This window comes from Girardinichthys multiradiatus, chromosome 23 (genome assembly GCF_021462225.1).
Source record: "Girardinichthys multiradiatus isolate DD_20200921_A chromosome 23, DD_fGirMul_XY1, whole genome shotgun sequence".
In the NCBI taxonomy this organism is placed as follows: Eukaryota; Metazoa; Chordata; class Actinopteri; order Cyprinodontiformes; family Goodeidae; genus Girardinichthys; species Girardinichthys multiradiatus.
In genome coordinates this window covers 17735193-17762188 of record NC_061815.1, presented here as the reverse complement: position 1 = coordinate 17762188, position 26996 = coordinate 17735193, and the positions used below count along the sequence as shown (strand labels likewise).

At 39.5% G+C, this 26996-nt stretch overlaps 1 protein-coding gene across 3 annotated transcripts in view; it reads right to left on the bottom strand.

Annotated features, from left to right (window-relative positions):
- Positions 1-20880: 20880 nt before the first annotated feature.
- ebf1a (EBF transcription factor 1a) overlaps positions 20881-26996 on the bottom strand; it is an 82959-nt gene continuing 76843 nt past the window's right edge. Inside the window, exons 15-17 of one of the 3 annotated variants that reach the window (XM_047353200.1) lie at positions 25404-25601; positions 25127-25195; positions 20881-23830 (exon numbers count right to left, since the gene is read on the bottom strand). In XM_047353200.1, coding sequence (XP_047209156.1) covers positions 25128-25195; positions 25404-25601 — 266 coding nt within the window. In that variant the 3' untranslated portion in view covers positions 20881-23830; position 25127. The other 2 variants (XM_047353201.1, XM_047353202.1) reach the window with 2 other exon arrangements.

Sequence of the window (26996 nt, the reverse complement as noted above, 5' to 3'; positions counted from 1 at the left end):
TGTTTTTAATACAAAAAACATCAACCTTCAAATAATCATGTACAGTCATGCACTCAATACTTGGTCGGGAATCCTTTGGCAGAAATGACTGCTTCAATGCGGCGTGGCATGGAGGCAATCAGCCTGTGGCACTGCTGAGGTCTTATGGAGGCCCAGGATGCTTCGATAGCGGCCTTTTGCTCATCCAGAGTGTTGGGTCTTGAGTCTCTCAACGTTCTCTTCACAATATCCCACAGATTCTCTATGGGGTTCAGGTCAGGAGAGTTGGCAGGCCAATTGAGCACAGTGATACCATGGTCAGTAAACCATTTATCAGTGGTTTTGGCACTGTGAGCAGGTGCCAGGTCGTGCTGAAAAATGAAATCTTCATCTCCATAAAGCTTTTCAGCAGATGGAAGCATGAAGTGCTCCAAAATCTCCTGATAGCTAGCTGCATTGACCCTGCCCTTGATAAAACACAGTGGACCAACACTAGCAGCTGACACGGCAACCCAGACCATCACTGACTGTGGGTACTTGACACTGGACTTCTGGCATTTTGGCATTTCCTTCTCCCCAGTCTTCCTCCAGACTTGATTTCTGAATGACATGCAGAATTTGCTTTCATCCGAAAAAAGTACTTTGGACCACTGAGCAACAGTCCAGTGCTGCTTCTCTGTAGCCCAGGTCTGGGGAATGCGGCACCTGTAGCCCATTTCCTGCACACGCCTGTGCACGGTGGCTCTGGATGTTTCTACTCCAGACTCAGTCCACTGCTTCCGCAGGTCCCCCAAGGTCTGGAATCGGCCCTTCTCCACAATCTTCCTCAGGGTCCGGTCACCTCTTCTCGTTGTGCAGCGTTTTCTGCCACACTTTTTCCTTCCCACAGACTTCCCACTGAGGTGCCTTGATACAGCACTCTGGGAACAGCCTATTCGTTCAGAAATTTCTTTCTGTGTCTTACCCTCTTGCTTGAGGGTGTCAATAGTGGCCTTCTGGACAGCAGTCAGGTCGGCAGTCTTACCCATGATTGGGGTTTTGAGTGATGAACCAGGCTGGGAGTTTTAAAGGCCTCAGGAATCTTTTGCAGGTGTTTAGAGTTAACTCGTTGATTCAGATGATTAGGTTCATAGCTCGTTTTGAGACCCTTTTAATAATATGCTAATTTTGTGAGATAGGAATTTTGGGTTTTCATGAGCTGTATGTCATCCGTATTAAGACAATAAAAGACCTGAAATATTTCAGTTAGTGTGCAATGAATCTAAAATATATGAATGTTAAATTTTCATCATGACATTATGGAAAATAATGAACTTTATCACAATATGCTAATTTTTTGAGAAGGACCTGTATGTTTTATGTTTGTACACTCCTCACTATTAATTATGAGACTGTTAATTAAATTTTTTTCCTGCCTTTGTTTTTCCAACCTGAAAAAATATGAAGTATTTTTTTCTTCTTCTTCCATCCATCTGGCTCTTGAGCGTATATATGCTACCCATGCTTTATTTTGATAATGTTGATCTAGTTCAGACTGTAAAATGTTAATATTGGTTCTGTCTTCCTCACTCCAATCTGATTTATAATAATATGTAATTAATTCTGTGATTAAGTTTGTTTCTTTCATTTGTTGTTCGTTTTGTAATTGTTTACTATGTGAAATAGAGAACTTTCTTACGGTAAATTAAAAACATTCCCATTTTTGTATTGTTGCAACTAAATTAGTGTCATTTTTAATATCTTCAATTATTTTCTTAATGTTTTCACAATATTGATCATTTTTCAGTAAGTTAGAATTGAATTTCCAGTAACCCTTGAATTTGTTTTTAGAATCTTTTTTGGCAACTCATAGGTTTATCGCACAATGATCACTTAAAGGGCTGCAAGAGATATTGGCTTCAGTAATGTGTTCCAGTATGGAGTGTGTAACCAACCAGTAATCTATTCTTGATCTTGACATTCCATTTGGTTTAAGCCAAGTGTATTGTCTGATGTTATAATTAAGGTTTCTCCAGACATCAATTAGTTTATTTGTATTTAAAAATTCATCCATTATTGGATTCAAAGTCACCTGAAAATACTTTGATGGACATCTGTCCATCCATTCATCCGGTGTCAAATTAAAGTCTCCTCCAACGGCAACATGTTCAGTGGAATAATTCAGCTGAAGTTTCTTAATAATTGTTGTGACCTGATATAATAACTGTCTGTTTGTTTTATCAATATTATATCCATAAACATTAATTGTAATAATCAGATTATTGTCAATAGCTAACACACATGCTGCCCAGTGTCCATCTTTATACGATTCTTGAAAAATAAGCTTGCCTGGACATCTATTAAAGCAAATTGCTACTCCTGCACAGCAATTTGTTCCATGACTAAAAATAATCTTATCACCCTATTGTTGAGTCCAAAATTTCACATCTGTTGATTCCGAGTGTGTCTCTTGAAGAAAAGTACAGTTGGCCTTTTGACCTCTGCAAAATAAAAACACTGCTATATGCTTAACAGAGTCTTTAAGCCCTCTCACATTGAAAGAAGAAAAGAGAATATCAGTCTTTAAATTGAATCCTGACTGAATTGTGAACAATAACAGAAGATCACCTTACTAGAAAAACAAAAAAACAAAGAATAAACCTTAAGTCCTAGGAGGCAGAGTAGAAACACTTGAGAAGAGTCCCCTGAACAGTCCCATGAATCAAATTTCTCCACTATTAATTTTCAAACAACCCTATTATATACTGCTAACACTTGAGCCTGAAATACGCTTTCCTTCGATGTAGGCGAAGGGACCTCTGAATCCAGCAGCCTTACCCTCCTTCCTTGCCTTCCTTGCTTTCTTGGCCATAGCGCCTGCCTGGATTCCCAGTCCTCCTGGGTTAGATCCTCCGCAAACTGAATCCCTTCTTCTTTACAGATCCTTGATGACTTAGTTTGCCTTGCCTTGATGACTTTTTCATTTTTACCTTTTATGCCTAAACACCATCTTCGTTTGTATCTTTTTTGGCTCCTCAAATGCTCCTTCATTTCCCTCCTTTTCCTTTTGAAGAAGTTCTACTTGTGCTTCTAAGTTTTTGACTTTGTTCTTGCACTCTTCAATATCTTCTGAGTTGATCTGTACTGTTTTAGCAATTGTAGCTAGCATGGCGCTGTTCTGCTGTAGCTGGCTGCTAATATCATCCAACCGGTTATCAACCCGTTTTCCTAGAGCTTCTAAAGCACCAAGTATGGATCCGACTGCTTTCTCATCAACTGTCTCGTCGCTATTACCTTTAACTTTCTTTCCCATTTGTCCTTTTTCAGCAGTATTTGTTGGCGTGGTGGTTCCTCTGTCTTGTTTGCTGTTAACATTAGCATTAGCCACCTTGATTGACATAGCATAGTTGTGCCCAGAGTTTTCTAATTGACGATTCGGCGTGGGTTTAAAGAGTACTTTTTTTGATATTTGCGCGTCCTTTCGTTGACTCATGTTTATATTTGAAGTCTAACAACTATATTTATAGTGGAGATTCTTTATTTCTCTCTTAACATCAGGACTCATGTAAGAGATTCGAGTAACGCGTCTGCTTAGAACGCCATTAACCCGGACCTCCGAAGTAACATAAATTACACTGTGAACGCGATGAATGATAAAACTGAAGTGGCAAAAACGTGGGCGCTAAACTCAAGGCAGTGAATGAAAACAGGCAATGTTAAATTTGATAACCTTAATATTTATAACATTAATATTTACCATGTTATCATTTTAATTACCTCCAAATTCACTGATTCTAATTTTCACAGAGTCGAAATTAATCACGAGGTTTTTATGGCACTCAATTTTACCATGTTCAATATTTCACACCTTTAATTTATTTCAAGTAAATTTTTGTTACTTTGACCCCTCATATAGAACAAACTGATGAATCGCAGCAGAAGAGATAGATAGATTCACTTAGCAGCCTCAGCCATGCACGTTCCTGTGCATCTCCAGGTCTTTTAGTTGTTTGAAATGTATTTGCAATCAGCTGATTGGGTGTTTTCAAAATTCAATTCAAATTCAAAAATACTCTATTCACCCCAAAGGCAAATTAAATGTTGTTGTAGCTCATGTTATTCAGGTTTCTTCAAAGAGCCGTAGATGCTGATGGCTGTGGGCAGGAAGGATCTCCTGTAGCGGTCTGAAGTACAGTCTACTCTGTCCCTTCTTGTAGATGGGTTACAGATTTGGGTGAACTGATACAGGGTCTGCCAGTTGTATTTGGTAAAGTAACATTATTTGACTGAGAAAACAGTAAAAAGTTGTAAAAGTGTAGATGGCTTATTTCTGCTAATATAGTTTTGTAAATAAAGTCCAAATCATGCTTTTAATAGGCTACAGTGGGTAGAATATCATCACCTTGGAAGATGGAACCAGCATCTCCGAATGTACCTCAAATTTAATGGTGTTTCTGTCACAAGTCAGCAAACCAGGAGGTTTTGCAAATTGTTTTGGTCAGTGACCAGGCTATCTCCAGTAAGCAGCACATGCTGAACAGCCTTTTTTTATATAGAGATTGTACAGTTCTATGTGTGTGTGAATGATTTAATGAGAAACAAACAATGACATGTACCATGCGATAGCCAACTGCAGCTGCTGTATATTCCTATATGTGCAGCAATGGTATGGATGAAAATATGCTGGGGTCACTCATTACAATGCATGCTGTCACATTCCCTCATATTGACAGTGGGTGAAAAAAACCAAAATAAAAACATAAAAGTTGAAAGTAGTTATGAAAGTTACAACTGGTTTCCAGTGGTCAGGCCATACAGTTATGTCCGTAATTATTTATACCTTCGGCAAGTATAGGCTTAAATTAAATCAATGTTCTGACTGGAAGTAATGTTAGTGTTTTAAAAGGGCCCAACAAGAGTAATGACTTGAATTTAATAAAGAATGTGTGGATTGAGCTAAAGATTAGGGTGATGTTAGAGAGGACTTCCAACCTCAAAGATTTGGAGCTCGTTACTAAAGATGAATCTTCAAAATGTCAAAGAAACCTGGCAAAAAACTGGTCACCAATTTTAAGGACATACTTGCTATAAAACCAATTTTTCTCTTGATTTATTAAGATATAAATTATTTTTGACATTACAATTTTTAATAAAATGTAAATAAATAGATCAATATTATTTCGAAATTAATACTTCAATATATTTGGAGAAACGGCTGTCTCAATTCTTATGAAGAAAACACTTTAGATAACTGAAACTAATTTTTAATCTAAATTCACAAAATGGATAAAAAATGTGGGCCAAATTGTGAGATGACTACAGATGCTGAAGTGATGCAAAGCTGTTGCATACACAAGTTAATCAGGGAAACTAATGGAAAAAATACAATGTCCTTCAGGTCAGGCCTCTGACACACCTACATTATGTGGTACAGTTTTCAAGGTAGTTTGGCTACAAGAAAGATATTTTAAAACAACATTATTTCTGAGTTGGTTTTTAAGTGAGGGGTAGGAGATGCGAATGTCCTCTTTGTTACATGGAAGCCTAGACTATAAAATATATGCGTAATATATACAAACCGCATGGTGGATGTGTAATTTGCCTAACATTTAAAGCCAAGAACTAAACGACAAAGGTTTAACTATTGTCTGTATGAAGAACCTTTGAATTTGCAAGTCGAAATTGTATTTGTTTGAAATTGGAACTCCAACTTCCAAGTATAAATGGAAGTGGTACTAGTTGTACTAGTGGAAGTGGTACTTAATTGAGGCTGTGAATAGCTATAAAACAAAATAAATAAATAAAAAAATGCAAGCAATAAGGGTGGGCTTGTGTTTTTATGAAATGTCACATAAAGATCAGCCCCCTCCAGACTCCAGTCATTTTTTAACAGCCCTTAAATCAGTGAACGGAAAAGGGTAATTGTTGAACCAATTTCAAATTTTTCCCCTTTTCCTCCATAAAGCCGTCTTGTTGAAATGTCCTCTTTGTCCACTGCAGTTTCTTGGTAAAACAATCTACGTTCAAGTCAGGGCCTGTGGTCGTTAAGTCAGCCTGGCATGCCGGGTTTGCTTTTATAGGTGGCAAAAGCTACTAATCCTTCAGTCCAATATTTACTTAGTCCAAGTTATGCTTTCCTGTACCGTAGCTATGCATCTCCCCTGCTCGTCGCTTATATATTCCTGGCCCTTGATGTATTCCTGGCGCAGGAAACAACTTTTAGTGCCCTGCAAGGGCTGAGTGAGAATTGACAGTGTGTGCCAGAGTGAGAGCGAGAGGTAGGGGGCCTGTTTTAGTTCCACTGTGTTTGTAAGGTCACTCAGAGTACATCTGTATGGAGTGGGAACTCACTCGTTTCAGTGTCACAACCACTCACAACAGCCATCTGTAATGCTGTTATGTGGAGCACTGTGTCCCTTTGTCCCTTACAAGGACGTGCACGCGTGCACGAGTGTGCACAGGTATACACATGCATAACCTTTCGCACAACAACCAGCGGACCAGCACAAACACACATTAACATAACGTGCAGCTCTAATTGTGAGAGCATGTGTTTCTAATGAAAAAGTTGTTTTAAGGGTTTTATTCCGCTCGGCTGTCAAACAGTTCGGCTGTGTTTTGAAATATAATTGTGGGTACTGTAAGAGTTTTGAAACCAAATCAAAACATTGCAGCGATCCCCGGCTTTCTAATGTTTCTAATTTGTTGAAATATGCCGAGCGAATGACAAAAGTGAGGGAGTCCTGACCTGCCAAGGAAAACATATCAGAGGCAGGGCCTGTGTGGAAATACAGAGACTCTTTTTGGAAACATGATCAATGTAACCTTTGTTACAGGAAGGAGGAGAGGCGGCGATGGAGGAACGGTGGGGGGAGAAGAGTGGGAGGCAAAGGAGACAACATATATAGACACTAGGTTTATGTTTGTGTACATGTTTATTTATCACTATATCCACAGTGTGCTGCATAGAAATTCAAGTGGACATTTTTCCCCCTGCTAAAGCGCACTATTGACCACATACTGAAGATCTAGCCTTGTGGTTAAGAGATGATTTTCTCCGCAGAGCAAATATGTTCAGGGACCATTTTCACAAACTGCCAGATGCCTCGAGGAAGAATAGAAGAATTTAATTGTTTACAGATGGAAATGATATCTCCTGCTTCTCTCTCAGGCTGGACTGAGGAGGATGTATAACCCCCTCCCTGCATCATTCAGCCCACCCTTATCCCACCCTTCTAACCCAAAACTAACATACAGCCTGAAAGTGGGATGAGGGGGAGAAAGGGTGAGAGAGATATCCATATGGTTGCAAAGGATTTCTTCTTCTTTTTTTCTTTTTTGTTTTTTTTTTATTCCCGTTGCTCCCCGCTTCAGTGTCTCTCCCCACATATCTGTTTCTCCAAAGAATAACATACAAACCCTCTGTGAAAGGATTCATGGTTTATTAAACCAGAGGTCCTTTTCCTGTTTCAACACTGAGAAGAAAAAATAAATACCACAGTTTGTTTTTTCTCCCTCTGGCTTGGTCCTCTATTTATCTCTATATCTATTTTTGTAATTTCTCTCCTCTGTTTCTTCTTCTTTCCCTGTTGATCAACAGATATGGCTTGAGTCAGCGACTTGGACTGGAGTCGCCCTTTAATTGCAAAATTAAAGATTTAATACTTGACTTGGACTCAGACTCCAAAGATTTAATACTTGACCTTGACTCGAGGTCTGGGACTTGGGTCTCATGATAAGTTTTTGTCATGTATTTAGGGGTAAAAGTGAGTCTGTAAGGGTAGGTCATAAAAATAAATTAGTTGCCCCTTTGTGTTACCATAGTGTATACAAAAAACTGGTTGTCATGGTAGCATCATATTCAATTCAAATTCAAAAATACTTTATTCATCCAAAGGGAAATTAAATATTGTTGTAGCTCATATTATACAGGTTTCTTCAAAGAGCTTGTCTGTGGGCAGGAAGGATCTCCTGTAGCGCTCCGTCTTACAGCAGATCTGAAGAAGCCTCAGACTGAAGACACTCTGTTGTTGTACAACAGTCTCATGAAGAGGATGCTCAGGGTTCTCCATAATGTTCTTCATTTTATGAAGAATCTTTCTTTGCACATTGATCTCCAGAGGTTCCAGAGGAGTCCTCAGAACAGAGCCAGCCTTCTTTATCTTCTTCTTTAACTTGTTGAGCTTTTTTAAGTCCCTGGCTCTGATGCTGCTACCCCAGGAGATGATGAAAGAAGAGATCACACTCTCCATAACAGACATATAGAAGCATCTTGCTGTAAACACTGAAAGACCTTAGCTTCCTCAAGAGGTACAATCTGCTTTGTCCCTTCTTGTAGATGGCTTCACAGTTGCATCTCCACTCTAGTCTGTTGTCCAGGTGAACACCGAGGTATTTATACTCCTCCACCACCTCCACTTCTTCTTCCATGATGGAAATAGTTTTTGACCTATTCTTGTTTCTCTTAAAATCTACAATCATCTACTTTGTTTTATTTATGCCCAAGATGAGATAATTGTTTCCACAGCATGCCACAAAGTGGTCTACCAGGTGCCTGTACTCAGCTTCTTGTCCATTTCTGATCCACCCAACGACTGCAGAATCATCCGAGTATTTCTGCAGATAACAGGAGTCTGTCTTTTACTGGAAGTCTGAGGTGTACAGAGTGAAAAGGAATGCTGAAAGCACAGTCCCCCGTGGTGCTTCTGTGCTGCTGACTACCAGGTTACACAACATGATGGTACGTAGAAAGCATAGTCCTAGATCCCGGCCCACATGTCACCACCAACCCATCTGCGTTTCTAACAGATTTTCCCCACTCAGTGACACACCCGCTGAGAAGCCAACTCTGGTAATTGGCAGCTCCATAGTCAGAAACGTGGCACTAGAGACACCAGCGGTGGAGGCCACCACAGTTAGTGTTGCTTCGGTGTGTAAGTTTGCCAAAACAATGTCTCTGTAATTTTCTCTGGTCCCCTCTCTGATCTGACCAGTGACAACATGTTTAGCTGCATGCTGTCATTACACCGCTGGCTGTCTAGGTGGTGTCCAGAAAAAGATGTGGGCTACATTGATAATTGGCAAACATTTTGGGGGAAACCTGGTCTGATCCGGAGAGACGGCATCCATCCCACTTTGGATGGAGCGGCTCTTCTTTCTAGGAATCTGTCCGAATTTATTAGTTCTCCAAAACTCTGACAACCCAGGGTTCAGACTAGGAAGCAGGGTTGTGGTTTAACACTCTTCTCTGCAGCCTCTTTACTGTTACCCACCCATTACTCTATTAAGACAGTGTCTCATGCAGGACCAAAATTGAATAGATTAAAAAATTATCCAAAAGGAGGAAATCATGAAAATCTCATAAAATATAAACACAACTCAGACTGAAAAGAAAAATAAAACAAATAAATGTGACTTACTGAACATAAGATCTCTCTCCAAAGACTTTGCTAGTTAATGACTTGATTTGTGACAATCAGATTGATTTATTTTGTCTCATAGAAACCTGGCTTCAGCAAGGGGATTACTATAAATGAGTCAACTCCTACTAATTATTAAAATTTTCACATACCTCGAAATACTGGTCGAGGAGGAGGAGTAGCAACCATCTTTCAGTCCGATTTATTGATTAGTCCCAGACCAATCAATAGCTACAACTCTTTTGAATATTTAATCCTTAGTTTTCCTCATCCAAATTGCAAAGCACTAAAACACCTTCTGTTTGTTGTTTTGTACTGTCCACCAGGCCCTTACTCTCAATTTTTAGATCAGTTTTCAGACGTTTTATCTGATTTAGTGTTAAATACACATAAGGTTATTATAGTGGGGGATTTTAACATTCATGTAGACACTGAAAGTGATAGCCTAAATACAGCCTTTAATGCTATCTTAGACTCAATTGACTGCTCAAAACATTAGCAAACCTACCCACCTTTGTCTTCATTCTCTGGACCTTGTGGTGGCATATGGCATTGAGTGTAAATAAATAATATTTCCTCTTAACCCTGTTCTGTCTGACCATTTTTTTTAAACGTTTGGGTTTAATTTAACCGAGTACTCCACACCTGAAAGAAAATTTCATTAAAGTAGATCATTATCAGACAATGCTGTAACAACCTTTAAAGAATCTGTTCCACTTTTGATTTCCTCATTATCACAGAAAAACACAGAGGAGGACAATAACTTTGTTTCTTCCCCTTCAAAAACTGATTCTCTTGTTCATGGTGTTCCTCATTGCATGGTGCAATAGACAATGCAGCCCCCTTGAAAAAGAAGGTAATTCTTTATAGGAGGCTGGCTCCCTGGTTTAATTCAGAGCTGTATACTTTAAAGCACAATTTTAGAAAATTGGAGAGAAATCGGCACTCTTCACACCTAGAGGATTCCTACTCAATCAGGAAAAATAGCCTACTGTTAGTGAAGACACTTCGCCAAGCCAGAACAGCTTATTTCTCATCATTAATAGGAGAGAACAAGAATATTCCCAGGTTTCTCTTTTGTACAGTTGCTAAACTTACACAGTGTCATAGCTCTGTTGAGCCATCCATTCCCTTAGCTATCATCAGTCATGACTTTATGGGATTCTTTTTAAATAAAATTGATTCTATTAAAAACCACATTGGCATACTCCGCAAGATGATTACTTCATCCTCAGTAAGCGAGACAACATTGGAAGAAACCTGATCTGTGTTTGGACTGTTTTGATCCTGCAGCTTCCTGAGTAAAAATATTAGCTTCATCTAACCGTTCAACTTGTATGTTAGACCCAATCCCAACCAAATTATTTAAGGAAGTGTTCCCTCTTATTACCAGCCCCATTATAGATGCGATTAATCTATCCTTAGTAAATGGATATGTAGCACAGGCTTTTACGGTAGCTGTAATTAAACCTTTACTTAAGAAACCGCAGCTTGATCAAGATGAATAAATTATAGACCTATATCCAATCTTCCGTTCTTGTCTAAAATTCTTGAGAAAATAGTTTGTAATCAAATGTGTGAGCATTTACACAGCAATGGTCTGTTTGAATAGTTTCAGTCGGGTTTCAGAGCTCATCACAGCACTGAAACAGCTCTGCTGAAAGTCACTAATGATGATGGACCTCAGATAATAGACTTATGTCTGTACTTGTCCTGTTAGATCTCAGTGCTGCATTTGATACAGTCGATCACAATATTCTCTTAGAAAGGCTGGAATACGCTGTAGGGATCAGGGAAACAGGACTAGGCTGGTTGAAATCTTATTGGTCTGACAGATTCCAGTTTGTTCATATAAATGATAAATCATCTTCAAACTCCAGGGTTAATTGTGGAGTACCACAAGGTTCAGTACTTGGGGCAATTATCTTTACTATATATATATGCTTCCAATAGGTAAAATTATCAGGCAGCATAGGATAAACTTTCACTGTTACGCTAATGATACTCAGCTTTACCTATCCATAAATCCTGATGAGCCCAACCAGTTAAATAGACTAAATGCTTGTCTTGAAGACATATAAACTTGGATGACTTTAAATTTTCTGCTTCTAAATTCAGACAAGACCGAAGTTGTCGTCTTTGGACCGGAGTCTTTGAAAAAGAAACTGCGTAGTCAATCACTTAACCTTGATGGCATTAAATTGACCTCCGATAATAAAGTACAAAACTTTGGTGTTATTTTTGACCAGGACATGTCATTTAAATCCCATATTAAACGTGTTTTTCGGATTTCCTTCTTTTACCTCTGGAACACTGCCAAAATTAGAAATATCCTATCCAGGAGTGACAGTTAAAGTGCAGTTAAAACCCTTCAGATGATTCAAAATGCTGCAGCAAGAATTCTGATGAAAATTAAAAGGAGAGATCCTATGTCTCCTATTTTAGCTTCCCTTCATTGGCTCCCTTTTAATCCAGAATAGAAGTCAAAATTCTGTTGCTCACATATAAAGCCCTTAATGATCAAGCTCCATTATACATCAGAGATCTGATTGTCCCATATGTTCCTAATAGAGCACTTCATTCTCAGACTGCAGGTTTACTGGTGCTTCCTAAAGTCTCGAGAAGTAGAATGGGTAGAAAGTTTTAAGGCTTGCCTTTTGTCAAGGCAAGCCTTAAAACATTCCTTTTTGATAAAGCTTATAGTTAGAGTGGCTTAGGTTATCCCGAGCTATCTCTGTAGTTATGCTGCTATAGAGGATATATATGCTGCTGGAGGACATAACGACCACTTTTACTCTCTCCATTACATTTTCATACTACTCTCCAATTTTGCATTATTTGCTGTTGTTTCAGCTTTTAACTTTATGTTCTCTCTCTTTTCTCTTCCCAGAACACCTGGGAACACCAGCTACACCTGGCCTGACTCTGTGTCTACCTATGAGGGGGGCATCGTCCAAGCTTCTGCTGCCAACAACTTAATGCTCACCTTCTACCGATGATACACTTGGCCCTGTCTTTTAATGTTTAACTCTATTTTTCTCCTAGACATAGCTACTGACTGAGCTTTTACTGTGACTAACTGTATGTGCTCTCTCTCATACTGTAAACATGAAAACTGGCTCAGAGTTTATTCATTTATGTTTTCCTAGATGAAGTCACTAAAGGAGCTACATCCACTAACATTTTACCTTTCCTTCCCATAGAAAGTACTCCTGGATCAGTGCTTCTGTGTTCTTTTTCTGTCTCTGCTCTGTTCTCTCAAATCCCCAGTCGGTCGTGGTAGATGGCCGCTCACACTGAGCTTGGTTTTGCTAGAGGTTTCTTCCTATTAAAAGGGAGTTTTTCCTCTCCACTGTCGCTACATGCATGCTCAGTATGAGGGATTGCTTCAAAGTCAACGCCAGTGACTGCCCACTGTCGCTACATGCTCATCCAGGAGTAGTGAATGCTACAAGTCTCTGACTCGTTGCAATCTGCTGGGTTTCCTTAGATAGAAAAACTTTTTAACCAATTTGAATAAATAACTGAATCTGACTGCACTGTTCGACAGTTAGGATTAATTGGAATGTATGTACCTGACTTGAAATCTGTATTATTTGATTGAATTGACTTTGTGAAGTGCCTTGAGACGACGTGTTGTGAAATGGTGCTATATAAATAAAATTGAATTGAAAATTGAATTGAACCCTTCAGTCTCACAAACTGTGGTCTGTTTGTCAGGTAGTCTTTGATCCAAGAGATTGTTGAGGCCTCCACCTGAGTCTTCTGGAGTTTCTGACAAAGCAAATCAGGTTGAATTGTATTAAATGCACTGGAGAAATCAAAGAACATAATCCTCACAGTGCTCCTGGCTTTGTCCAGATGACAGTGGATTTGTTGAAGCAGGTGTATGATGGCACCTTCAACTCCAACTCCCCCACGATAAGCAAACTGAAGGGGGTCCTGATGGTTCATGTTTGCTTACTTGGGTGTTTGTAGCTTTTGATACACTTCTGGATTAAACAGAGCATGTTTACAAGGATCATGGCTGTATGACTAACTAAGGATTAACTCACTGTCTGAGAATTAGGTTTTAGTGCCACTAAGTAGTCAGATTGTTTTTAGGCAAATTATTCAGAAACTCAGTTTTACTTTTAGTTTCAAGTATCCAGCATGCTGGGGTGAGATATCCAATCCTGTGACTTTATGTGACTTTTTCTAACTATTTGTTGCATGAGAGATAATGTTATTATTAGGTCATCGCTGGAATTTGAAGTCACAGTTGTGTAAATCATGTAACAGTTGCACACTTGTGATGCAAGAGCTGTGATGCTTAAGCTGTGAAATTCTTCAACATGTCCTAAAAATCTGTGGCAGCCTGGCTAATCTGGAGATCAAATTATTTATGCTACAGACACAAATGAAGAGAAAGGTAATGTTTAACTGTTATTTTCCTGAGGCCGTGTATCTTCCTCCATCAATGACAAGCAAGACACATATGCAATACTATGATTTGAAATAAGGATAATGATTTTAATTCATAACCTACACTAATTCTATGTTGTTTGTGGACTAGATGATGTGCATCTGATGCAAGAATGTTAATTCCAGTCCTGAGAAATTTGAGACTTCATTTGGACTTGAAAAAGGACTAGTGAACATCCCAATGTTGACCTTGAAAATCTGAACTTTCCTTACTCTAACACCAGGTTCTCTCTTTGTTAGGAGTTTTTTTTTTTCTTAGTTTTCCATCTCTTGGACACCAATCAAGCACACAGCCCATTAAAGCAGAGTGTGTGACTACTGAATGGCTCCCACTAGTTTACGCTCCGTGTCTGCTCAGTGAATGTGTGTGTTACAAACAGGGCAGGCTAGGATAACTCAGGGTAATGTATTGTCCTGAGCGCCGTGCCCTGACAGCCCACCCCTCCCTCCGTCGCCGGTGTCTGCTCATTCATTATTGCTAATTTGACATGTTTACGGAGCCCCCTCCTAACATTACATACTTAAGGCAATTGACTGACCTTAAATGGAAACACCTACAGCCGCACGGCATGTCAATACCAGATAAGGATGTTTGTGCCTGTGTGTATGTGTGTTTGTGTGTGTGTGTGTGTACCTGTGAGGCGGTGCATCGATACTGAGTTAGTGGTTAATCTGGAGAAGCAGGTGAGTTATGTTTCCAGAGACGGGTTCAAGAATTATCTGTGTAACTGTGTGTAATGTAGCTAGAAGGGTGAACAATTCAGGAAATAATGCAAGACATGTTTATGTGTGTGTTTGTGTGTGTGTGAGGGAGATTAGGCCTTTAAGAGGTAATATCTGTTTTGATTTCACTCGGTCTCTGTAATTTCCCCTCCGTCTGTTTGTGTTTTTCCCATATTCAGCACTTAAATACAGAGCTGTGTCATTAAATGGCCAATCTTGCGTTTGTCTCTCACTGATACACAACATTAATCACCAATTAGCTTGTCCTGTGACTGGCAACCTCTCTCATTAGAATATGATAGAATATAATGATACTTAATGATGCTTGGAAAACATAATTAAATGACTGAGCTGTAGAACATGTGGAGGAACCGCGGCGCATCAATCAACGACGACCCCGTCAATCCAGCACTCATCAGAAGATTGGGTGTGTGTGCGCATAGATGACAAACAGAGGTGTGTGCGCCTGCTGAAACCAGTGGCCTCTGTCGTGACCTCATTAGGGAGAAATGAAGGGTGGACGTGTTGCCATCATAAGATAGCACTGGTGCTTCAAAGTGTGACTGACATTAATATGGCATTGTCTCTGCCTCCGAGTTTAATGTCAGTTGTGGCTGCAGATAAATAAAAAAGGGCCAATTTCTCTGTGATACCTGCTTCTATCTCTAATTAACATGAGAATAAATGAAATAAATAATGTACACTGTCTTGCAAAAAGTATTCATATCCATTGGGCTTTTTACATTATTGGGATTTTTTTATCATTAGTCAACAAAGTAGTGCAAAACTGTGGAGAGAAAAGGGGAATAATTTATTGTAATTATAATCTAGGTTTTAAAGATGTTTTAGCATATAAAACGAGAAAAGTGTGTTGTGCTGAAATATTTAACTCCCTTTACTTTGATTCCACTGAAAAAACCCTTTACATGTCACCTTATATAGTCCACCTTTGTGTTGTTTAATCCAGGTCCAGCTTCTTTGTGAGGGCCTCAGTTTGTTAGCGAGTATTAGTGAATAAAACACCACCACGAAGACCAAGAAAAACCAAGAAAAACATGACCAAACAAGACATGGCCATCCAACTAAATTGACAGTACAGACAAGAAGAGAAGAAATCAGAGAACAAACCAAGAAACCCATGGTAGCAGAGATTCACAGCTCAGGTGGGAGAATCTGTTAATAGGACAACTATTAGTTGTGCACTCCACAAATATGTGCTCTATGGCAGAATAACAAGAGAAAAGCCACTGTTGAAAGAAGTCCCATGTTCAGCTTAACACAAGCCGTGTTGAAAACACATGATTATCTTGTCATATGAGACCAGAACTGAACTTCGTGTCCTACATGGAAAATGACACCTTTGGAGAAACACTGCACATCACCCTAAACACGTCATCTGCACATAGTGCATAGAAACATAGTGGTAGCAGCATCATGCTTTGGGCATGCAGGAACAGGGAAGCTACTCACAGTTGATGGGGCAATGGATGGAGCTTAATACAGAGCAATACAAAAAAAAAAAACAGAGCTACATTGGATTAGTTTAGATTTAAGCATGGTCATGTGTTAGAACGGTCCTGTCAAAGTTCAGCCCTAAATTGAACAGAGAATCTATGGCAAGACTTTACAATTGATGCTCTTAATCCAATGTGACTGAGCTTGAGGTATTTTACAAGGAAGAATGGACAACAATATAAGTCTCTAGTAGTGCAAAACTCTTTGGCCATACTCCCAATGACTTGCTGCTATGAAATGTAGCTGCACAAAGAATCAACTCAGGGGGGCTGAATACAAATGCATGACACACTTGCAGATTTCTATTTGTAAAAGAAAAGGAAGAAACAAACCATGTATCATTTTTCTTCCACTTTACAATTATGCACAACTTTGTGTTGATTTATAACATAAAACCTAAATAAAACACATTGCGCTTTGTGCTTTTACCCAAATGTGAAAAGCTTTAAGCGGAAAGAATGGATTTGCAAGGCACTGTATATGCCCTTTTTGGAAATTAGTTTTCCCATAAATCTACAAAACTAATGTTCTTGTTGCAGTTGCCACTGTGTCATGAGCTGACGGGAGGATGGTAGGGGAGAAATAAGAAGGAAGAAGGGTTCAAAGAGCTTATCTTTTTTCATTTTAGGAAAACAATAAAGATAAGTGTTCTACATGCTTGCTTAACACATACAGTTTGTTGGCCTCCTCCCCACTTCCCTCTCTCTGCAGGCTGTGTTGAAATGCATGTCCCTATCTCTATCTCTCTAACATCCATTACATACCCCAGCCCATCACCTCCCTTCTCATTAGACCAACGCACAGTAAATTAGCAGCAGCAATTACAGGGAGTATAAAGCACGGGCTCCGCTGGGCTCCCTCTGACAGGTACCACACAGATCACAGACCAACACCCACAGTCGCCGGGGATAATTATTGTGGGAAACGATCATATGAGGGGAGGGAGCAGTCCCAAATGTGAGTGCACACTCATCTTCCGTATGCCTATACTCACATATTCTCCATCTTGCAGCAAGGTCTCTTCGAGTATATGCAGAAAGGACTTGTGCATGCTTTCCTAAGCACACATGGTAAACTAAGGCCAGGACTGCAACCTGCTTCTCATTCCCTGCCTACATCTATCTATAATGTCCAATGTGACTATTTTCCAACTAAAAATACTATTAATATTCATTCCACCAGTCCTTGTGTTTTGCTCACTGTAGGTCTGCCTCTGTTCTGAATACCCGTCACCCCCCACCCCACCTGGTTACACCCACTCCTCTCTCCTTACCATTTCTTTCCTTTCTTTTCTATATGCGGGATCCCCATGGGGACTCCTGTTTTTCTTTCAAATGTGCTTCTCCGCTCTTCCTCCCCTCATGTGTCCATGCAGGGAGGAGAATGAGAAAGAGAAGGAGGCGGAGTAGGAGCATGAGGAATATATGCATTAATATATTTCATTAAGATACTAGTAGCACTCTGTCGGCCTTGAACAGCACCCCTCTTGATGTGTCGGGTCTCTGCAGGAATGGTGCCTTTTAATGTTAGGTCCCCAGAGGGCCGAGGTCTGCTGGCTCCGCGCTGCCCTCGGCCTCCCACTCCCATTGTCCTCCTCCCACACTGACCAGTCTATCCAAGCCTGAAAACCAGCAGGAAATAAAGAGCAAAAAATGGCTTCACCTTTTGTCAGTGTGTATTTATGATTTATGAGCATGAGTTTGAATGTGTGTGTGCTGCTCAGCATTTGGGGGGAAGCCGAATCCCTGGAGCTGCTCGGCACAACTCGGCATCGATGCTCGGTTAGCTAATCAGAAACATTTGGCCCTAGGACTCATTTTCTTGAGGACTTAGTGTGTAAACTCCATAATTCAATAATCTTCCCCTTACAGCTAGAAAATCATGCACTCTACCTACCACTTTACAGTTTGTCAGCAAACTATTAACTCTGTTATTAGATATAGTGGGAAGAGAGCCCTTTGTAGCTATGAACCTTTGGGTAATTAAGGAGGGAAACACACACAAAAAAAAAAAAAACTCACTGTGTTTTCGAGTCTTTATTTCATCAATGCGTCCAGGTCCTCTTGCTCTCCCAACCACCCCACCCTCTTCCTTATTCTGGCATTACGGAAATCTCCAGTTACTGTGGAGACCCTGAAATACTTTGAGGTCAGCAAAATCCCGGGATCCGCAATTTTCAAGACCTAATCCAATCGCAGGCTCCTAAATTAGATATGCAAAAAATAAAAAAGAAATTAATTTTCTGCTGATGACCGGGTATGCAAATGATGACTCAATTATGGTGGGCTGGTGCCTCTGCAATTAATAACCTTGGAATCATCATTAACTAATATGTTTAGGAGGAAACTTGTCAGGCTAACCATGTTCACCATGCCATCAGTAATGCATTAATGAATTAGATTCATTAGAGAGAGGAGGCTGGTGGGGGCGGGAGGGGCGCAGCCCTGTTTCTGACCTGTGGAATTACCCATTTTCCCTGGTCAAACTCTGTTCCTCTGTGGTTGCCTGCCAGCTCTTTATAGAAGACAATGTTAGTCCAAAAATGATTCACTTTAGATCTTCATTAAATCTACTAGTCAGGGTACATTTTTTAGCTGACTAACAATACACCTTTAATATTTCTTTAAATAAAACTGGTAGAGGGACATTTTCTTGTCAACAACTGTAAAGGTATATAAAAGAAACACGGCAGGGTACAAAAAGCCCACCGAAAACAAACTTTTTAAATCGTGAATATTCGGGTGATATTTGTTTTTACAGAGGGTCATAAGGACTGACACTAAAAGAACAAGCACATTTTAAGGTGATTTGTTGGGTTTAGTGAAACCTAAGTTGGACGGGCAACTTTGGACAAACTTTAACATGGATACTGAAGTGTGTAATCTACCTTAATGAAGAATACTACCAAGATCAAACAGATTGGGCATTCCAGCAGCAGGAGCTTTAGCCTGGTATGTCTGAGCCAAAATATGACCCTGGCAATCCCCAAACAATTCAGAAAATTAATGTAGATGCTGAGGCTGAACCAGATTGTGACAAGGATAATGATCATCTTCAGAAATTAAAATGGTGTGAATCTTTTTATATTCCTATTCAAAGGTTTTCATTCAATTGGTTTCTGTGCCTGTTTATTGCTCACCATATTTTCCTTGTATCATCTCAGCTAATTGTCACTAATAATGCATATTAATAAACTCTACAGAGTGCATAAGAACAGCAGAGGACTTAACTTTGTGATGTTGCATAGATAAATCAGGTGTTATGTTTTAAAATGTTATTTTTTTCTTTACACAATTACATGCTCACACAAAGAGCACGCAGTGGCTTAGAAATCACCTTTAGCTTCTGAGATGGCTGTGAATGAAATAGCCATTAATTTCTTCACTTTGAGTCACTGTCTTCTTCTTCTTTTACTTTTTCTTATTATTATCTATTTTATAAAATTGTTTTATTTTCAACATTATCATTATTTGTTTTGTTTGGTAATGTTGTTTCTTTGGTCCCACCCAGCCTTTTTTGTTTCTTCCTTTCTGTCCTTGTCATTTTTGTCTTGATGATGTTGTGGCCTGCCCAGTTTGCTGCATAAAGCAGATACGGCCTGTTGTACCGTTCTTTTAATAAACTGTGTAACAAGAGGAATATCCTATTTTCCACCTTTTGTGTAGGGAATCTGCCACTGACACTGCAAGGTAACCAGTCCCACCATAGTGCTTTCCTAAGCTGCCAAAAAAAGGACACTTACAACATGTAAATTAACAGACAAAATATAAATTGCTCTAAAGTCCTATCTGGAATGATGGTGTAGAGTGTGCAATTGGTTTTACTGGATTTATTTGTCTGCTTGATAATCATTCTGTTGACCCTTACAGTCCACAAAGAACCTCTATGCATCTTTTTTTGTTTCAAAATGTTCTGAAAACCTGTTCAGTGTTCTCATACATGGCTCAGGGGTTTTTCTATAGGTGAACAGAATACAGGTAAAAACCACTGAAGAACAAACATGAATAAAACCACTGATAAAAACACAAACAGTAGTACTTTAAGGACATTATAAACTGAGCCAGACTTTAGAAAGACGAGGCTGTCCAGGGTCCAGGGCTCTTTTTTTACAGACACAGTATTTTAAAAGTTCCAAAGCAAACATATCAGTTTATCTCAGCTCTGGTGATTTAATTTAAGTTTTTTTTTGTCCAGATAACCAATATGCAACTATTGAATACAATTATGTGATAACCCCAACTCTGACTAAACAGCAAGCTTCAAGCACCTGCTCCTCTTCCATGTGTTTTTGAACAGTTTCAGTAACTGCATAACATTTCCACATTCAGGCCTGCCATAGTTTCCATTTTGGACCATTTCCTAAAATGTGTATGAGGAACCTTACAGGAAGCACAAACTCAAAGGTCCAGAAGTGATCAATTTGTATGTAAACAAGGCCTAAAAAGCCGGAGGTTGTTGTTCACCAGACTATCATTCTGTTGCAATTTACATTCTTGGAAGAAACTTATGTTGGTAGGGGACAAAAACTGACTTTAGCCCATGGGCCCACATTTTACTAACTTCGGTCCTGCTCAGCAGTACTCTGTTCTGTAAACACCTTCTCTGATGTCCATAAGAGAGAATGCAGACCAAATAGCAGAACAATTTGAAGAACTGACAGTGGCATTTTGTTTTATACAGGCCAAACTGAATGTAACCTGAGTTTGATCTTAAAGCAAGTTCTGGTCAGTAAGTTTAAAACAGGATTATGTGTGTTTTCTGATCATATGAAATACATTTAAAATAAAGACACCAGACAGAGTCACAGACAAGAGGTAACTTTAATTAACATTGTGAGAGTCCAAAAGTTATCTTACAGCTCATTTTTCATCAAAAACAATAACAATCTATACAGTAGAGGTTTTTAATTCCCTTATATTATAGAGCTGTTCAGTGTATTTGCAGTCAAAGACAAAACAGAGGAAAAAATAGACACCCGCTATTTGGTTTGCATCTTTTTTTTTTTTTTTTTTTTGTTCGTGTTGTTTGTTACCTAAATACAAAACTTTGCCACCCATTACTGATATTCATGTTCAGGATGGAACGTTGCTTACAAAGATGCCATTGTATGACAACAGACCTCTGCAGATTATCTGAAACAGACTGGACCACCCCCACCCCCCACTTCTCCCACTTCCCCCACACCCCTGCGTCCCGGCCTGGGCGGGCACAGGAACGTAAGTGCCTGAAAAACATTTGTCTGTCAGCAGGTGCTGCTGCTAAAATGATCCTTTCTAGCCACTTTGACAACACCAGGCCCCTAGAAAAGAAAAGCAAAGAGACAACAGCTCCTTTTCGCCCCCAGAAAAGCAAAAGCTTGAAGACACACGGTGGAGACAAAGAGAAAACTACGGAAATAGCCGACGGTGGGCAAAAGAGGTGCTTCTTGTGCAGCCTCACGTGCTGCCGTTCTCTTTAGTTAGTGATGAGGCCGAGCTGTCCGTCAGCTAACGCAGGCCAGATATTAAAATTGTGCTGTGACTCATCTAAAATTCAAAAAGTACTACTTTGTGTTGTGAAACTGGAAAAAATGTCACCATCATGCTGGTGACATTTTCTCTTTCCCAATTGAGAGAAAGCTACACAATCAGGAACAAAAAAAACGAAACATTTTCTTTCAACACTAATGTGCAGCAAGCATGGCAGCGTCAGTCTGCTCTGACTGCCTTTTTCAAAGCATGCCATTGCCTTGGCATTATAGTATATCGGGGCGTGTGAGATCGTTGAATTATGGCTCTTTGTATTCTAGTCTGGCTTCAGCACCAAACAGAGCGGGTTTGTGCTTTGTCCCCAAAGTTCTCGTGAATTCCTCTGTGGCAACACACAATTGTGGTGAAGGGTAGAAAACTGTACACGTGATTGAATGAAGAAAAAGGGTTTGCATTGTTAAGGCATCTAGACTGCTGGTAAAGATTACAGTGGCAGAAAAAAGAAAGAGTATATAGATAGTAGATGTAAGCAGGCATAAATAACATAAAAGAAAGAACAAAGGGAGGAAAAAAGGAACACAACAACAGAATAAACCAAGCGTTTCCTTAGGTCTCTTGGTTTCCACCCACACACACACACACACACACACACACACACAACACACACACACACACACACACACCCAGCCACACACACACATACACGCCCTGACACACAAACAGCAGTCACTCAAGAGAAAAACCCATGCATATTATCAGATCAAGAACAGTATCCATCTAAAAGCCTCAAATGTTCAAACAAAAAGATATAGATTTACAGTATATATTAATGTGTGTTTATATTCTTAAAAAATCTACCTCAACCAAATACTCTGCAAAGATGCTACTTTTTTGCCGTACAATAAACATTTGTATAAGGAAAAAAAAGAACAGAATTTTTATTAACTTACAAATAATACAAAAATAGACAATGGCATGTTTTGAATGAGAAAAAAAAAAGCGTATCAATGCAAAAACAGTCAACGTTTAAAAAAAAAATCAATTAAAAGTCACATTTAAATAGTGAGAGACAACAGTAACAAAGCAAAACACTGTGAAAAATATTTAATTACTTGTATTAAACGTACACAACACAACTAAACGATGGTGAAGGTCAATGTACATACACAGGATAAATACATTATTTATAGAATATTTTACAGGACTCCCCTTTTACAAATTCAAATCCATGTTTTGTCATGTTTTTCAGATGAGATATTGACACAACAAAAAGAAACTATTGTTTGTATTGAGAAGCTGCCATAAGACGTTTAATGCTTACATCCCAAACTATAGCTACCACAAAAGGAAACGAGATGCCAGATTAAAAAAAAAAGAACAAAAATCCTTTTTTTCTTTAATATATACAAAAATATATCACATATATCACGCTTTTTTTTAATTAAATTTAATAATTGCTAGGCTCTTTCAGTAACAGTGCTGGCTGGACGTGCACATCCTCTGGCTTTTCAAGTCTTGCCCATCATCTCCAACCAAAAAAAAAAAACAAAAGACTAAATCTTCATCTTTTTCTTCACATGACAAAAGCAGAGAAAAGTATATTGCAAACAGCTCAATCCTCACAGTTTTATCAAAATTCATACAAATAAACCAAATGAGAAATGAAAAAAAAAAATACAAAGGCAGGTTGGGGTATTTTTAAAGGACAACTCTTTAGATTTATTAGATAATTAGCAGCAAAAATTGAGGGTGGATTTTGTTCTCTTCTAAGATTTCTTTATGTTTTATGTTGCAGACCTGTGCGAGGAGGTTTCAAGAGAGCCGCTTAAGTCAATGAGAGAACTTCATGGACAGTACAGGCTGCAAGACAGCTTGGAGGCCTTCTGTAATCAAACCCAAAGCTTCCAGCCATAAACATCAAGATAAATAAATGCTCTCTTCATGAGGTCAGTGTCACACTGTGGGCAAGCGATCAGTCTCTTTAAACTCCATCCAACATGGTGTCAGAGATGCTACACTAATTCAACCAAAAAAGAGAAAAAACATCACAAAGGCTCAATATGTCCCCTTTATCTTCTTCCATTTACCATTCTGATGAAATCCCATAGGAAAGGCCTGAGTTTTACAGTCCCGCGTCTTATCTTTGCTTCCTTCACTTAAGCTCTGGAGAATAACAGAGACTCGCCAGGCTCTGCTACTGTGTCTTTTCCTCTCAGCATTCCCCCCAAACATCTCCAGCTTCCCACATCCTCTACATGGGTGGAACAATCATACCAGGGATTGCTGCTTGGTGTGGGAGAGAAAAAAAAGAAGGAGAAAAGTGGGGTAAGGGGAGAAAGAAAGGGAGAGGGAGGTCAGTCCCATGATTGCTGGGTTTCATCTGTCATCGAAACAGTCACATAAGAGAAATGAGCTCCGGCATCTGGTGAACAAAGGCGACTTTGCCTCATTATCTCTTCATTCCAAGGCCAGAGAATGAAAACATTTCTTTCTCCGCCTCGCCGCTAATTTGGCGTACGTAGGCAACACCGTTCAGTTATTCACAGGCCCTTCTGAGCTGATTCTTCCAAGAGCTGCCACAGCTAATTGTTAGCAGTTACAGCATGTAAGACAAGTCTGTTTTAAGGAGAGCAACTTAAACATGATGGTGCCATGCGATGACAGAAGTGATAAATTTGGGCTCGGTACTTAAAAATGAAAAAGGAAATTTTGAGCCTGTCAGTTTGATCCACATATTTCATCCCCCTATATAATGCTCTGCCTTCCTATGCCTTCCTCCAAGTTGCCTACCCTGCGCCTCTTTCCACCTCTCTCATTTTTTACACAGAAGTCATCACAGGGAGGAATTTTTCATATAACATATTGGCTCCATATCGATTCCCTGCTCGCTCTTCAATCCACTAATTCCCTGGTTATTCCCTAAGAGTCTCTGGCTTGTTGGGATTAACAGAACTGTGTGTGTGTGTGTGTGTGTGTGTGTGTGTGTGATCAGCGCACAGTGGCCATTGGCTCTCGGGTCACTGTGGTCAGCGCTCATCAACGCTGCCAGAGGAAGAGAGGAAGTGTTTAGCTTGAGGCTCTGATAAAGATTCCCATCCATCATTTCTACCTCGCTCTCTTTTAGGATCTCAACACTATACAACATCCTGCCTAGACGAACACACAGTGTGCTGCATTCAGTGGAAATAGGAGAACAGAATGACCTGCAGTGCCAGGACAACCTCACCACGCTCTTTCCTCCCTTTAGAGACACCCAGCAGGGGCACAGTCAGGAAGCAGGAAGCGAAAACAGGAAATACAACACATATGGTGTTGCATACAGTCACACTGACATATCAACAGTGACCAAAAAGTGAAAAAAAGAAAGAAAGGTTGGGTAAGATGGTGCAAATTAACACTTCATGGAGTTCTGGTCAGAAATTTACATACATTCGTCTGCATAAATGCCATTTGTCATAATTAAAAACACAAGCTTATGAGATCTTTGGCAAGAAGAGAAAACGTAAGCTTTGACCAGAACTTCAAGAGGGTAGATTACAAAAAATACAGAGGAAGAAATGAAATAGAAGGATAACATACTTCAAGAGAAGGCCAGGCCCTGCAGAGAGCTAGCTGATGAGTACTTGCTAGAGTCCACAAAAGACTGATCTAAAGTGGGGAGGAATAGTAGATTAGTGTTGCAAAAAAGGGAAAACAAAGGTTAAAGAGGGAGGATTGAAGGAAGAAGTATAATTAAAAGTGTGAAATTGTTATTATATATGCACAATAAAAGTAAATCATACAGACATAAAAAACAGCAGCTCTACTCTTACTAATAGGCAAATAGTAATAATTGGCTGCATGTTTATCAGTTTACCTTGCAGGCTGTTAGCATTAGCACTGGTGCATGTGGGAGGTGGCGAGTTCTGGGGCCGAACGACGGGGGCAAAGGCGCTCTTCTGCTTGACGGCAGCAGAGACCATGTTAGCCGGAGAGAAAGAGAAGATGCCGGAGGAGCTGCTGCAGTTGGATGCCAGGCTGGTTGACGACGCCATGGTCGGACTGGATGGAACAACTGAGAGAGGAGAAACGGGCAGGAAGGGGTGTTTATGTGGGATTATAGAGGGACATTTTAGGGAAGAGCAGACAGGAAGGAGAGTTGAAGACACAAAGGGGGGTTAGAGAGAAGGCCGAGGGCAGAGGACAGGCAAACGGGATGAACAGAAAGGGACTGGTCAATGGATGATGGCAGGAGGGATAATGTTTTGAACTCAGATCAACTGACTCAGACTGTTTTACAAGCCTTTTATTTCATTTTGCAATCACTTGGGTAATAAGGCAATGCATAACTAAGAAAAAGTATCTTCTGTAATGTTAGTGGTAAACTTGGATGAAAACAACCTAACGCTTTGTTCCCTTCTTCTATTCAGTCTGTTTTCATGACTCATCCTGTGCTCAAGGGTTGGCATCTCCTTGAATTCTCTGTAATTTGTTTTTGGAGCAATTCACTTTGAAATCATCTTTAGCCCGTGCAATCTGTGAGATTTACATCCAAAATCAAGAGCCAGTTTGGTTTCAGCAATTACAACAAACAAGGTGATAGCATCTGCTCGACAGAAACATAGACCTATTCAGTCTCTGGTTCTTCATATTTTTAATGCACTATAAGCATGGTGGTAAACACAATTAAACAGACTTTGATAAAGGTGACCAAAAAGTACACTTTGGTGAGTTTCTTAGTTTTTAAAAAATAATTTTTTTCCTGTCTGATCAGCCAGTGGAGACTCACACATGTGATTCATTTGACATTTTGATATGAAGGGTTAAACAACTACTGCTCTGATTGCAACTAAGAGGAAGTGTTGTATGAAGACTGGGCCACTTGTGAGTGTTCTGGGATGGGGGAAGGGATTTGCTGCTCAATGAGGAGAGCAAGAATGACAGGTGCTTTCACGTTAGAAAACATCACTAGATTAGTCGTTCATTGCTCTTTTGAAAAGAGTTGCTGAAAGGGTTTGGATACTCGCAACCAATTGCCTAAGCTGGCAATACTTTTCTGAAGTTCTGAAATTGCCAGCAATGGTGAACATTTTGTTGTACATAAGAAAAACCTTAATGACTGGAATATAAGAAAATGAGTAATTTTGATCACAAAGCTACTGTACAAACTAATGAGCTGTCATTATATTTTCATTCCTACAGTGGCAATAGCCATATGTCATAAAGTAGCAAAATAGCAAATAAAGTACCAAATACAACTTCGGTTTCTGATTACATACCAAACCAAAGAATTTTTGAATTGAATTGAAACAACCCAGTTGACCTAAAAGGTGCCCAGTGAAAATTAACAGTTTTTTACTGATCATCTAATTAACTATAAAATAATACTAGTTGTCAAAATTAGCAGTGATACGTTCAATGCTGCTGATTTAAATTAATAAATACGATTTCATCAGAGTTCAACACTGAA